Source organism: Vitis vinifera, chromosome 1 (genome assembly GCF_030704535.1).
Source record: "Vitis vinifera cultivar Pinot Noir 40024 chromosome 1, ASM3070453v1".
Classification (NCBI taxonomy): domain Eukaryota; kingdom Viridiplantae; phylum Streptophyta; class Magnoliopsida; order Vitales; family Vitaceae; genus Vitis; species Vitis vinifera.
The window spans coordinates 11,027,146-11,041,080 of record NC_081805.1 but is presented as its reverse complement, the minus strand read 5'-3'; the positions used below and the strand labels follow the sequence as shown (position 1 = coordinate 11,041,080).

The 13,935-nt window shown below is 38.7% G+C and overlaps 2 protein-coding genes across 10 annotated transcripts; both read left to right on the top strand.

Annotated features, from left to right (window-relative positions):
- Positions 1-305: 305 nt before the first annotated feature.
- Positions 306-7,898, top strand: LOC100260420 (protein TWIN LOV 1). Of its 9 annotated transcripts, none has more exons than XM_010654162.3 (8): positions 306-1,160; positions 1,270-2,013; positions 2,794-2,995; positions 3,109-3,173; positions 3,326-3,405; positions 3,514-3,569; positions 3,657-3,720; positions 7,513-7,898. In XM_010654162.3, exons 2-8 carry the CDS (start codon positions 1,440-1,442, stop codon positions 7,663-7,665), a joined length of 1,194 nt encoding a protein of 397 aa, XP_010652464.1. In that variant the 5' UTR covers positions 306-1,160; positions 1,270-1,439; the 3' UTR covers positions 7,666-7,898. The 9 variants fall into 9 exon arrangements, with proteins under 9 accessions (XP_010652464.1, XP_059596475.1, XP_059596478.1 ...); XM_002269865.5 differs by having other exon boundaries at positions 527-1,160; positions 1,355-2,013; XM_010654167.3 differs by having other exon boundaries at positions 527-1,160; positions 1,345-2,013.
- Positions 7,899-11,930: 4,032 nt separating this feature from the next.
- LOC104880062 (uncharacterized) lies at positions 11,931-13,091 on the top strand. Its single transcript, XM_010655284.1, has 2 exons — positions 11,931-12,809; positions 13,020-13,091. The coding sequence occupies exons 1-2, from the start codon at positions 11,931-11,933 to the stop codon at positions 13,089-13,091; spliced, it is 951 nt and encodes a 316-aa protein (XP_010653586.1).
- Positions 13,092-13,935: the final 844 nt, after the last annotated feature.

Here is a 13,935-nt window from a genome sequence, read left to right as displayed (position 1 = left end):
CAATTATTGATTTCATCTGGGCCCACATAAGAGGCTATCCAATAACCCTCTTGGATCATGAAGGTAAGGCAAAGTCCTAATCCATCACAGCGTCTCATCCCTTTATTTGTTTATGTTTCTTGTACAGAGAACTGTACTTTTATGTCACAGAATTAAGTCTGTGATTAGATCAAAAGTAAATACCACATAAGTTAATAATTCTGAAATATGGAAGAAGTTTCATCCCCTCCACACAAAAGTATATGTCCACATCAAACATTACTTTAATATCTTAATCACTTGTGTTAACATTGGGTGACAGAATGTAATGTGCACTGCTATGAATGGAAAAATGGTAGGGTACAATGAACACGGAGAAAAAAACACCCCAAACTTTTTTCTCTCTTTTTTCTTATGCCCTTTCAAGCTTCATCTACAAGGAAAATGAGTAGAGTCTCGTTGGTTTGTCAAATAAACAAGAAAGAAGAAATGATATAGTTGTTGAAATCATTTTTGAGTATTGGGTTTGGGTGTAGTTCTTATCCTAATAACAGTGACAGTGTTCAACAGAATTCAAAGCTAAATATCCTTTAAAAACCTCCAAGAATCCAACCAAGATTGATGAGATTATGGGACCCAGCAGTGAGGGGTATGGAGGACACGAGTTCTCCAATTTTCCGCAGCCCCAAACACCAGCCTTCATGCATGTGGAGATAAATATAAAACAATATACAGAAAACCGAAAAAAGGAAAAGAAAAGAAAAGCTTGGTTTTATTATCCCCTTCTCCCCCCCTCTCTCTTAATCAAGAGAGACAGATGGGCAAATCGCATTGTTTTCAACTCGAATAGACTAATTAACAGTCACGAAAATTAATAAAAATCCTTAATTTATGTGACTCTGCATGCCTGCGTGGTCTTCCAATTCTTTAAGAGATCGCTGTTGTTGCTTTTTTTTTTTCTTCTTCTTTTCTCTCCATTTTCTCTCTTTTTTGGGTATTCTTTCATTTTTTTTCTGAGTCATTTGGGAAACAAGAAAACGATTGATTGGTGTTTGTATTTCGTTATTGTTCATTGGAAAGAAAGATTCTGCGGGAGATATTTTGTTATATGTACGAGATGGATCGATCTTGTTCTTCATCGTGTAGCTCACTCACTTGGGTGTAGGCTGTAGTTCTTCCATGTAAGTTTCCTTTGTTTTCATCAAATTTTCAATTTATTTGCTCTTGTTTCTCGTACCCTTCACTGAGACTCTTGGAAATTTGGGAAGATGATATTTAGTTAATTCGTAGGTGCTCTGTTCATGATTCTTCTGTTTTGATTCAAATTTTCTTTTCCTGGTGGGGCTGTTAATATTTATTTCAAAGTCATTTCTAGAGGAGAAGCACACGCGCTCAACGCGCCACATGGGATTGAGGTTCGGGTTTAATCCGAGAACACAACAACAGGAGGAAGAAAAACCATGGAATCACAATTGGCTCTGATTGAACAGTCTTTTAATTACCGGTACTCGGTTTGGGTGCGAGAAGCGCTCGATGAATTGCCTGATAATTTCACTATCACTGATCCTTCAATTTCAGGGCACCCAATTGTTTTTGCCAGCCGGGGATTCTTGAAAATGTCGGGATATTCGAAAGAGGAGGTGATTGGGAAGAATGGTAGGGCATTTCAGGGACCAGGGACTAGTAGGAGATCGATAACCGAAATTCAGGAGGCAATTCAAGAAGAGAGGACAATTCAAACTATTTTATTGAATTATCGTAAAGATGGAACCCCCATTTGGATGTTATTTCACATGAGTCCTGTTTTTAGTAAGGAAGATGGCAGGGTGATACACTTTGTTGCAGTTCAAGTGCCAATGTCAAGGAAGCCAAGGTGGTCCGGAAGCGGGCCTGGAAGAGATGGAGTATGCGAGGACGGGTGTAGGTCACGTGATATTGTATTCGGGTCTTGTAGGAGGGAGGTGTGCTCGGATTCAGTGTTGGAGCTGGAGCATGTTTTGGCTTTCGAGTCGCTGTTTGATTCAGATAACAGAGGTCTGTATCCCATTTTGCATCTTAGATACTCTTCAAACTAATAATGACTCTGTTTCTTCGATGTTTTATGATGATTCAAGCTTAGTTGTTGATCCTTTTGATGTGATTATATTCATCATGTGGCATCATATCATTCTTCTCTTTGCTATATTGATTGCAGTTCTTAATTGCCTGTCTCTTTGATGGAAATTCTTTCCATAGTTAGTTCACTCTATTTCTGTGGTTGTTAGATATTGCCAAATGCTTCTAATGGATTTTGGTTGATAATTTTCTAACTTTGAGGCTTGAATTTTGTTTCAGCTTACTTTTTATTTTTAATCTCTCATGATTGTGTAATTGAATTTTGCCTTCTTTCTAGGTTCTAGGTTGGGCTAGCTTATATACCTCAATTCAACCAAGGTTTTGTTGTGTCATTTGCCTCATGATTGGGTACTCAAAACCTGTTTCTTTACTTGATTGACTGTTTGTGTTTCATCATTGATTGTGTGTGTGTTTTTTTTCATTTTTTAAACACTGTTTGGTCATTTAAATTTATGTTTAGCAATCTATATATTGCATCGGTCTTGTTTATTTTCTATTTTTTTTACTTATGCAATTCATTTTTACCATGTTGCTTGTTTAACTGTCGTTTTGCAGTTCTTAATGCTGACATCTGCATTTCCAGTCTACTTAATTGTTGCTTTAGTTTTCTAGTTTTGCTTTATTCCGATTTTCATTTGTATAGCTTATCATTTTGGTTTTAGTTGGGTTCTTATGCATTGCCTTTGTCTTTTATGGTAGACGATGAAGAGCCTCGGGAAGCAAGTGATCAAGAGAAGAGAAGGGCTGCAGCCGCTGTTAACAATATCTTGTCTTTGCTAACACACTATAGTGAGTTAACTGGCAAATTGGTCTGCGAAAAGAGATGCACCTTATCTGGAATTGGCCTCCTTGGTGCTTCCTTAATTATATCTCTTGGTAGAATCAAACAAAGCTTTGTATTGTGAGTTTTTACAATTCCTAAATTTCTTTTACCATAGATGTCAATATAGTGTTTGAAGATGGTTAATGTCTTCGCCTTATGCATCCCACAACATATATGTGTTGCTCTTGCAGGACTGATCCCCATTTACCTGAGATGCCAATCGTTTATGCAAGTGATGCCTTCTTAAAATTGACAGGTGCTCAAAGCTTTATAGAGCTATACACACATTGATTTGTCCTAGCCCTTTGTAGGAAATTTCATAGTTTGAGCTAGAAAGATCTGGACCTTGGATATTATGATATATTAAACAATCAAGCTTCTTACTAATCCTTATTTCTATTTTAATAGGATATGCTAGACATGAAGTGTTGGGATGCCAGTGTATGTTTTTGAGTGGTGTGGATACGGATCCATCAACTCTATTGCAGGTTTATGCTTTTTAAATTTTAACTATTGAATCTTTGCCTTGTAATTTTGTAACAAATTAGTGGAATGGATTTTCCCTGATAATTACATCTACTGCTATTTTTCCGCAGGTAAAGGAAAGCATCCAAACTGAGCAAGCATGCACAGTACGTATCTTAAATTACAGGTTGATACTTGACTATGCTTTCCAACGTATTTTAGATGAACTGCAGTTTCTTCAGATTTAAACCATGTTTTTCTGCTCCTTTCTCAGGAAGGATAGGAGTTCGTTTTGGAATCTTCTTCACATATCTCCTGTTCGGAATGCCTCTGGCAAGGTATCATTATGTGCCTTAACTTCCATAGAATTCATGTGTGAGGAAGGAACTGAATCTATTGCATTGAGGCAAGAATTAAAAATCCCAGTATTTTACAACAAATAAAATTGTCTTCTATTAGCTGGTTGATTTTTTGGATAAGATCAAAGGTATCAATAGTGTCTTTGATCCTTCAGTTAGATCTTATAAGGTGGATTAAACCCATGAACGTGATCTTTGGTTTGGTTTTCATGTACCAAGGTTTTCTTGGCATATTTCCATAAGATATTGTAGATCCATTATTGCTGAAGAAGATAGGGGAAAGGACAGAATGGTCATATGATTTCTTCTGTATCGCCTTGTCCCATGTACTGGGTTGGCAAAATTCTGCTCTTTTAGCTTAATTACAGACCAATATGTGATTCAAGTGAGAACTTTTTAACTCTTTCTCTCTCTGGTTAGAGGTACTACAATGTCACTTGCACTCCCACATTGACACCACATAAATTCAAACTTCGCATCCACTATACCTAGCCCCTCTAAAATGGGGATGTTGCCGCTTGCTACCTTATCAAAATGGGAGGCATACCTACGAAGCAATTGGGCTTCTCTAAATATAATCAATCTCAACCGATATCTTGCTACCCATATTTTTTGCCTAATAAGTTCATATCTAATCATATATCTCTTTTCTACCAACATCATCTAAGCTACATGTATTTTTTTGGCAAAAAGGAATCCCAGTAGCCCTGCATTGCTTGACTGATGAACTAGACGCTGGAGCCACTAGTTATGGAATTTTCAATAATCAACCATTCAAACAGGGAAAGTAGTTTTTATAGGCATTCATGAAATGATCAGTGCCAATGCTGCAAGAGATCTTCCATGAGCATTGTACAGGTGTAGGAAAGCTTGCATCTTCTATATGGGTGTGGCTTCTCTGGAGCTATTTTCCTGCACCATCACAATATACAACCTGTTGCCTGTCACAACTTGTCACACTGCATTGAAGAGGGATTTAGTGCCAATTCATTGAATGAACAATTGGATGAATGAATGTGCAGCAAGCATTTTGCCTTTGATACTACTCGAGGCATTGGGCCTATAGAAACAAGGTTGGGCAATTGCAAAAAGTGTCATCTTCTAGAATGTAGAGAAAATACCAAGAAGTAGGCATCTAAAGTCTTATTGATTTAAAAGAATACTAAGAATAATAGGAACAAGAAAGAATTGATAGAAGTCTCAAATTCAAAGAAAAATTAATCTTTTATTTAATTAATAATAATCTTCCTTGAGTCAACATAATGTATTTATTGACTTAATTCTAGGGAAAAGAAAAGGAAAAAAATTGTGCTGAAACAATCTTCATGCATGTATCAGTCCTCTAGGTTGAAAAGAATTTGTCCTAAAATTTACATGACAGTCCACAATTACAAGCCATTTTTTCCCACACTTCATCTCTTTGTCCTCTCATATGAGAGTTATTCTCCTTCTATTGGCAATAGGAACAATATTGATTGTAGCATAAGTATTTATCATGATTTGTTGGGTTATGCAACTTTGTCCAGGGCATTGAGCTAGTTACATCCTTGTAGCAGAAGCATCATTGTAGTCTTTATCATAAGATTTTTGAAATGTAAAAAGATTCGTTTGTGGCACTATAAACATTATCACCATCTTCAGGGTATTCATCATAGATTGGCATAGAATCCCAATTTACAAAACTATTCGAACTACAGTTGCCTTTCTGCTAATACGTGACCTTGATCTAGGTTTTCAGCTTGATACCACTTGACACAGCAGGTGTTTTGCCTCGAATATAACTTGACACATTGGGTGTGTAGAAACAAGCTGGCAATGACTAAAGGTGTCATCTTCCAGAACTTGTTGATTTTCTTAAGAGAATAGCAAGAATTAGGCATTGAAAGTCTTGTTGATTCAAGAGAATTCCTAGAAACCTGTAGGAAGAGAATTTTTTTTATAGAATTCTCAAATTCTGAAAGGCTAGTTTTTATTAATAAATTATAACACCTGTCTCCCCTAAGCCTAACAATCGTGATGATAGAATTCAAAATTGTAGAAATAAAAGGAAAATAATTGTAGTTATTGTTGAAACATAAAAATAATAAGAAACCTAAAGCAACAAAATACCTAAAAAAAATAACCTAGGTTATTCTTGTTTCTTGGAAAGTACTAAGGAGAGGAAAAACAAATGCAAAGAAAAATGATTTTCTTATATTTGGATACTATGAAAAATGTAGATGGAAAATGATAAAGATGTTCCTTAAATAAATGTGAAGAAAGCTAGGGGAAAGCACATTTTTAAACAATTTAATTTTCTTTCCTTCAAATTTTCCATCGATATCCAAACAAGAGAAAACTTTGTATAAATTTTCCTTACCCTTTATTTCCATATGATTTTCCTCACTATTTTCTTTTTCCCTTTTTTAACTCCAACCTTTCCGGGAACCAACATAATCCTAAAGTAATGAGAGTTGTTTAAGCCATCTCCATGGGTCAGGGCTGTGTCAGTGAAATTTGGTTCTTTTTCTTCTTTTTCATTTTTCCCAGACAAATGGTGGTACAAAACCCCTCTTTGAATAATGATCTGGTGTGTGTTGTGAATCTTATGCTAAGGCTTAAGTTGGTCTCAACTCTCAACTATGCTTTGACTTTGAGAAATAGTAATTCTGAAGAGTTGAACTCTTTCCAAGTCCTTAGTAGGAATGTCATTTATAACCGATTTTAAGTTCATATATGGAGATTGCACTTATTATGTGGATTTTGTCCTGCTCGCCTTTCAGTGAACCAGTTCCTTACATTTTGTGTAGTGCTATCGACATTGTTTATTGAAACTGCTTAATGAAAGTGTTGCACTATATGTTATGAATATAACTAGTAATAAATGCATGGAGGCAATTTGCCTGAATGAAATCCAAGCAAATTGTAGAATTGCTCAGGTTAGGCATACTGCTTGCTTAAGATTATTAAATGATCCTGGCTTTACCTTTTCTAGGGTATCCAGTTATCATCAAGTCCTGCTGATTCTTTTGTACCATGGATAGATGTTATAAGCCAATTATAGTTGAGACAGTAATAAAAATTGCATGAAAATATGGAAGTGAGGCAAGTAATATTATGTATAAATTCTGATATCAACCCCTTTAGAACTTTAATGATTCACCTTGGGCTTGGTAGTCATGATCTGGCCTGCAGCACCAGCCAGCCATTGGTTCAGAGTAGTCTGTATTAACCACTGGTAATTCCATTGAAATTTGTGTGGTTTAATCAATCCATGTAAGCATCTTGAGGATATTAATGTCATATTGTAGTTTCACTGTTGAATTACCCCACTTTGTTTAGAAAATGACGGATATTAGATATTTGATTGAATTGAATTTCAACAAAATGATTTGTTCTTTGTTCTGAATTAGAGAGATCGGAATTGCTCATGCAGCTCTTCCTCATTTATGAATGTTTGTTTGTTTGTTCCAAAAAAATAAGTGGTAACTTGGGGGGTTCGGAAACCATGCAAGTAGTTGCATTTTGCTTTTTTTATAATGGGACTGGGTCTATAATAAGACTACACATATCATTGCTGATGCAAACTTTGAAGATTTTGCTTTTTTTAGAAAGACTGATGATTATTAGATTCTCTTTCTTCTTGTCAAGTTGATGAAGCAAACAGATCTAATAGCAGTTTCATTTCAACTGCAAAGACCAAATGATTTTAAGAGTATAATTTCATTGAAACCGGTATTATCTAGGTTTTTATATGCACTCATTCCCTGTATTATGTTTGTGGGTGTTCAGATAGCATACTCGGTGTGGGTTCAGATGGAAGAAGGTTGTGGTTACCAGGATGCTCAAGGGCTGAGCCCTGAGATGAGGCAGCGTAGCACGGTTGGTGCGGTCAAGGTTGCAGTGAGGAGTTCATCAATGGGTGCTGGCCCTTCTAAGTCATAGCATTACTTTTATATTCTTTAGTGCTGATACTGGTTTCTATAGAAATATTTTTCCACTCTTTATTGTAATTTTTGGAACTGTAAACCTCTATATTACATTTGGAATTTCGTATAGCTGTAGCTGGAAAAGGCAAGAACTAAAGAAAAATGGGTTCGGCACAGTGGCTTCAATGTTAAAATCACACTGTATATATGAAAATGTTTCAATATAAAGTTGAATCTGTGATCCTCTAAGATGAGATGATTGGGATGGTATCTACTCTGATTAAGTGCTTTTTTGTTGACAAAAAGAAAAAGATGGCAGAACTAGCTGAAGCTTATGGTCCATGTTAAAGTTCAAGGTATACCCCGAATGTTATCTTTTCCTATTTTTTACTAGTTCGAGGCCAGCTCACGAGTCACATCTAAGCTTAGCTTGAGCCCCCGGCCTGACCCTTTCACGGCCGGCTGGGATCTGAATCTCGCCAAAAGTTGGATAAATGGTACCTAACCATCCGAGTAAAAATTTAAGATGAAAATCAAATCAAGTTTCCATGTACCAATTATTATATCATATTTCACCTGCTACCTTTGTCGGTTGTTTGTTTTATCTCTTTGTTCACCTTCTCAATGAGAGGTTTATGTTCATTTTGTTATTATAGAATTTATACTATGATAAAACAGAAAATACAATGTGATGTTAGGCCTCCCACCACTCTTCTGTTTTCACACGTCTCTATTTAAAAAACGGTCTCCTTAATAATTTTTTATGTTAATTGAAAATGAGAACAAATTACTACGTAGAATACCTAAAATACCCCTTAAAAACTAGGCTATTCATAATTCAATAAAATATATATTTTTTTATATCAAAATCATACTCATTGATAATAGTTTTTGTTTTTTTTATTTAAAACCAAAATCATTGAATGTGGTTCTAACATTACCATAGATATAACTTTTTGCTTGGTTGGAATTTTTAAGTTTTTAATTTATATAAAATAAAATATAAATTCTATTTTTCTATAAAAAGTTATATTAAATATTTTAAATTGATTTCCTTTTAATTTAAAAACGTTTTTACATTTCTTCACTCTTAAAGGCTAAAGATAAAAAATTGAGTACCTCAATTTTTCTTAACTAATTTTTTTTTTTAAAAAAAAAAAATTATATTTCATTTTGGTTGGGAAGGCCTCAAATGCAACCAACAACCTATATAAGTGAAATTCTACGCCCAAAATAGGCTGAATAAGCGAATAATTCTAGAAAGGTGTCTTCTTAATAACATGATGACTTTGATACCTCTTGTTGCCAAACAAACCACACCCTTAATTTAATCAAGTCACATTACAATGGGAATGCTTGAAGTTAGCTAGGGCTTAGATGCTTATTGCAATGGGTAGCTTAATATGCGAAAGCAACACTTATTCGAGAAGAGAAAAACCTCTTAAGGTATAAGTCCTTAATTAGTATCATAAAATGTGTCCCCTATGTTTTCGACAAAAGCGTCATATGAAAGACTAGGCCACTTTTCTAGAATACAATATTGTTGGAAAGTATGATGAGTTGATAAAACAGTCAAGGGAAGAAATTACAAAGAGAAAAACCTTCAGCCTTCTTTTGTTCATTATTTTATCAAGCTTAAATTGTACATATATAAATCAATATAACTTTCTAAGTTGTAATTCCAAAGCATAGGCATTTCTTAGATAGACAAAATTCCCAAGCTATTTTTTTTCTCTATTTTTCAATCTTTTTTTCCTTATATGCAATCTAGTTGTGTGTCTTACACAACTTAACAATAAATTTCCCATATTTCACTAACCCTTCAACAAAATAATGTTTGATCCTTATGTGCTTACTCCTTCCATGAAAAATAAAAATGAAAATTTGGTTAGTGCATTGGTTGAACTATTATGGGATAAAATTGTTCATTTCTCTTGTTAGAGTTGTAATATTAAGCTTTTACATAGAAGTTAGTTTAAACTTTAAAGAGTTAGCATTACAAGCATAGATTTTAATGCTACATTTTTTTTTTAAAAATTTTTTTTCAAGTAGCATAGGTATGGATATTTCTTTTCTATTTTATTCATACTTCTTCTTTTGCTGAACTTAAAAGCATTGGTTTTAACACTACAATTTTTTTGTTCTTACTTCCTCTTTTGATGAATTTGCTATTTCGGTAATTTTTGCTTACTTTTCTATTAATGTTATTGTAGACCCCTCTTGGACCATGGGTTTTTTCTCAAACCCGGGAAGAGCTGGCGGCTTGTTTTTGGAGTGGGGGGCAGGTTTTCGGAGGAGCCAAGCTGCATGGGATGCATGGCCAAGGACACCACCACCTTGCCATGATGGTTGTAGGGACCCCTCCCCTTGATAACACGTGGCACACATCTCCTGATGACGCGTGGCGCACATTCTCATCTGGCTAAACACCATCCGGATCACCTCATCCGGATACACGTGATGCGCCCCTCATATTCGGATTGCCTCAAGGAAGTTCAAACGACACTTATAAACATAGACATCCGAACGACTTTCACAATGCATCTGAATGACCAACATAGGTCATCCAGATATGATGTCCGGGTCATTGACTGAAGTAAAGCAAGTCTTACACGTTATCACAACAGCCTGCCATGGCCCACATCTTGCCATCTGCAGAATGAGAGGACAAGATGAAGTGACAACAAGTCACTTTCCATGATCATTTCACATGATCATCTACCACGATCTCTGACAGCCGCATCACCTACCACGATCTCTGTCAACCGCCCGTAGGGTGATGATAACCTTGCCACCTCCTAGTGTCATCATGACATTACAAAATATCTCCCCACCATTAATGAGGGGAACAGTGCTTCTGGAACTATATATATAAAGCCTTCACAAACAAAGACAAGGTAAGCTGGCTGTACCTAGTAAAAGGCCAACTGATTTATTTCCCTCTCTCTGACGATGGCTAACAAAACCATCAGAAGGTGCGTCCGGACACCCCGTCCGGACGCCTTTTGCAGGTGGAACTACTGAATCAAAAACTTGTATTAGTTGAGATCGTGCGTCCATCCATTGGGCAACTACGTGGATCACCAGCGTCGTAAGGCCTCAACATTGGCGCCGTCTGTGGGAAAATTTTTTCATTTGATTCAATCGCCAGCAAAGATGGCCGCACCTTCTCGAAGCCGTTCATCTGGTAGGCGAGAGGAGGATAATTTTGAATGGCGTCAAGCCATCGAAAGGAGACAGTTAGCAAGCGAACGACAACTGAAAGCTCTCCTCCAAGAGACAGAAAGACTAAGAGAGGAAAACGCTGTATTACGCATCCAAGCTTCAACATCAGAGCCTCCTCGTCGTCAGCGTTCAAGAGGCCAAGTAGCAAACTCAAGGCCAGTGCTAGAGTCTATATATCCTGGAACAGCAGGAGCTATCCCAGGAGCATGCAACGTGAGGCCTCATGAGCCACACACGCCCATGCCTCGAGCTCCCCGTGAGGAAAACTCAGACTCTACTCATTTCTCAGCAAAAAGACAACGTGACAGAAAATCTCAGTTGTCAAATTCAATGCGCGCAAGACTAGGTCCACAAGAGCCTAGGAGATCAAGGCCACCAGTAGCCACGACCTGGGCACTACGCCCTGACCCTATGATCACCCCCATGGTGCAGAACGTGCATCCGCATCGTGACCCCATGGTCACCCCCATGATGCGGAACGTTCACTTGCACCTAGCGGTACAACAAGCTGGGAGAAACCTCCCAAGCGAGCCACCAATTGGTTCCATCAGCAAAAGGCTGAACGACATGCTCTCCACGCCTTTCTGCTCTCACATCACCCATTACGAGCCCCCAAGGGGATTCCTCGTACCAAAATTTTCCACATACGATGGGTCTAACGATCCCTTCGATCATATCATGCATTATCGACAGCTTAAGACTCTCGATATATGCAACGATGCACTGCTGTGCAAAGTATTTCCCGCCAACCTACAAGGGCAGACCCTCTCATGGTTTCATCGCCTACCTCCCAACTCTGTTGGCAACTTCAGGGACCTATCCGAAGCTTTTGTGGGAGAATACTTATGCTCCGCTCGACATAAGTAGAACATCAGCACTCTACAAAACATAAAAATGCAAGATAACGAATCCTTAAGGGAGTTTGTGAAGCGATTTGGTCAGGCCGTACTCCAGGTAGAGGCTTGCAGCATGGATGCTGTCCTACCGATCTTCAAGCGAAGCATCTGTCCAGGCACTTCATTTTTTGAATCACTAGCCAAAAAACCTCATACAACGATGGACGAATTGTTCAGACGTGCAAACAAATATTCGATGGTCGAAGATGACGTACGGGCAGCCACCCAGCAAGTCTTGGTTGCCGGACAGGCATCTAGAGGTGGCACAAAAATAAATGCTAAACTTCCGGACCGGCCAAGGCTGTCTGACAGAAGGCAGGAAGGGCCAAGTCTCCCGGAAAGGCCGCCTCTCACACCTCTTTCCATATCATATGAGAAACTTCTCCCGATGATCCAGGGTTTATCCGACTTCAAGTGGCCTAGACCCATTGGAACGGACCCATCCACAAGAGATCATAACAAAAGATGCGCCTTCCACAAAGATCATGGTCACACAACAGAGACATGCAGGTGCCTCCATTTTTTGGTCGAAAAGCTCATTAAGGCGGGACATTTAAAGCAATACCTCCGCTCGGATGCTGGGGGAAGAGACGTTCCCCAAAATCCCAACTCTGGAGCCCCCAGAGCCCCAGCCACTACCAAGGCCGTTATAAACTACATTAACGGAGGCCCATCTGACGAAGAGTACGACTCTAGGCGAAAAAGGCAGAGATTGTTGCGAGCCGCGTCGGTACGCGAACGTATCAACTCCATCCAGCCTAGGTTAACTAGAGGGGGCCCTCGCCCCATAGATGGGACAATCATTTTCCCACTAGTTGACCCTACCCGGACATTGCAGCCACATCGCGACGCCCTCATCTTGTCCCTAGAGATAGGAAACTTCGATGTGAGACACATCTTGGTTGACCCAGGCAGCTCCGTCGATCTTGTACAAGCATCGGTCGTTAGCCACATGGGACACAGTCTCGCAGGCCTTGAAAACCCCGGACGAATCCTGTCCGGATTCAACGGGTCATCAACTACGTCTTTGGGAGACATTGTACTGCCGGTCCAAGCAGGCCCAGTCACTCTCAACGTACAATTCTCGGTGGTACAAGAGTTATCACCCTTCAATATCATCTTAGGGCGCACATGGCTACATTACATGAAAGCTATCCCCTTTACATATCATCAAATGGTGAGTTTCCTCACCAACGATGGGCAAATAGACTTATATGGCAACCAATTAGCCGCTTGCCAATGCTACCAGATAGCACGAGAAGCAGGGACCAGCCAGGAGGATGCATCCCTCCTTGGGCCCAGCAATCCGCATGACCGATAGCAATTATTGGGCCCTGCGGACAAAGATTCCCCGGCAGCAAATCCCTTACAAACAATCCAAATTTCGGAGGAAAGTACTCATCTCACAAACATCAGCTCCCTCATGACACCAGAAGAGACCCACAGTATGCAAAACGCCCTCAGACCAAACCATGATATCTTCGCATGGGCGCATGCTGATATAAAGGGAATTCATTCCTCTATTACATCTCAAAAGCTTAACGTCTTTCAAATTACCAGACCCGTCCGACAGAAGATTAGACACTTTCACCCGGATAGACAAAAAGTCATCCAAAATGAGATTGACAAATTGCTAGAAGCCGGATTCATCAGAGAAGTAGAATATCCGGATTGGTTAGCCAACGTAGTGGTGGTACCCAAAAAAGAAGGAAAATGGCGGGTTTGTGTAGATTACACTAATCTCAACAATGCATGCCCAAAAGACAGTTTCCCTTTGCCACGAATAGATCAAATCGTGGATTCCACTGCCGAGCAAGGAATGCTCTCTTTCTTGGATGCCTTCTCCGGATATCACCAGATTCCCATGTCCCCAGATGACGAGGAGAAAACAGCATTCATAACACCAAATGGCCTCTATTGCTACAAAGTCATGCCTTTTGGACTCAAAAACGCTAGCGCCACTTATCAGAGACTGATGACAAAAATCTTCAAACCTCTGATAGGTCACACAGTGGAGGTGTATATTGATGACATCGTGGTTAAAAGCAAAACCCGAGAGGAGCATGTTCTCCACTTACAAGAGGTTTTTCACCTTTTGAGGAAATATGGCATGAAGTTGAATCCTTCCAAATGCGCATTTGGCGTAAGTGCTAGCAAATTTCTGG

Coding starts and splice junctions, on each gene's coding strand:
- LOC104880062 (XM_010655284.1), top strand. CDS start 11,931: ATGGACGAATTGTTCAGACGTGCAAACAAATATTCGATGGTCGAAGAT. Junction 12,810..13,019: donor CTACGTCTTTGGGAGACATT/GTACTGCCGGTC, acceptor CAATGCTACCAG/ATAGCACGAGAAGCAGGGAC.
- LOC100260420 (XM_010654162.3), top strand. CDS start 1,440: ATGGAATCACAATTGGCTCTGATTGAACAGTCTTTTAATTACCGGTAC. Junction 2,014..2,793: donor GTTTGATTCAGATAACAGAG/GTCTGTATCCCA, acceptor CTTTTATGGTAG/ACGATGAAGAGCCTCGGGAA. Junction 3,721..7,512: donor TTCGGAATGCCTCTGGCAAG/GTATCATTATGT, acceptor GTGGGTGTTCAG/ATAGCATACTCGGTGTGGGT.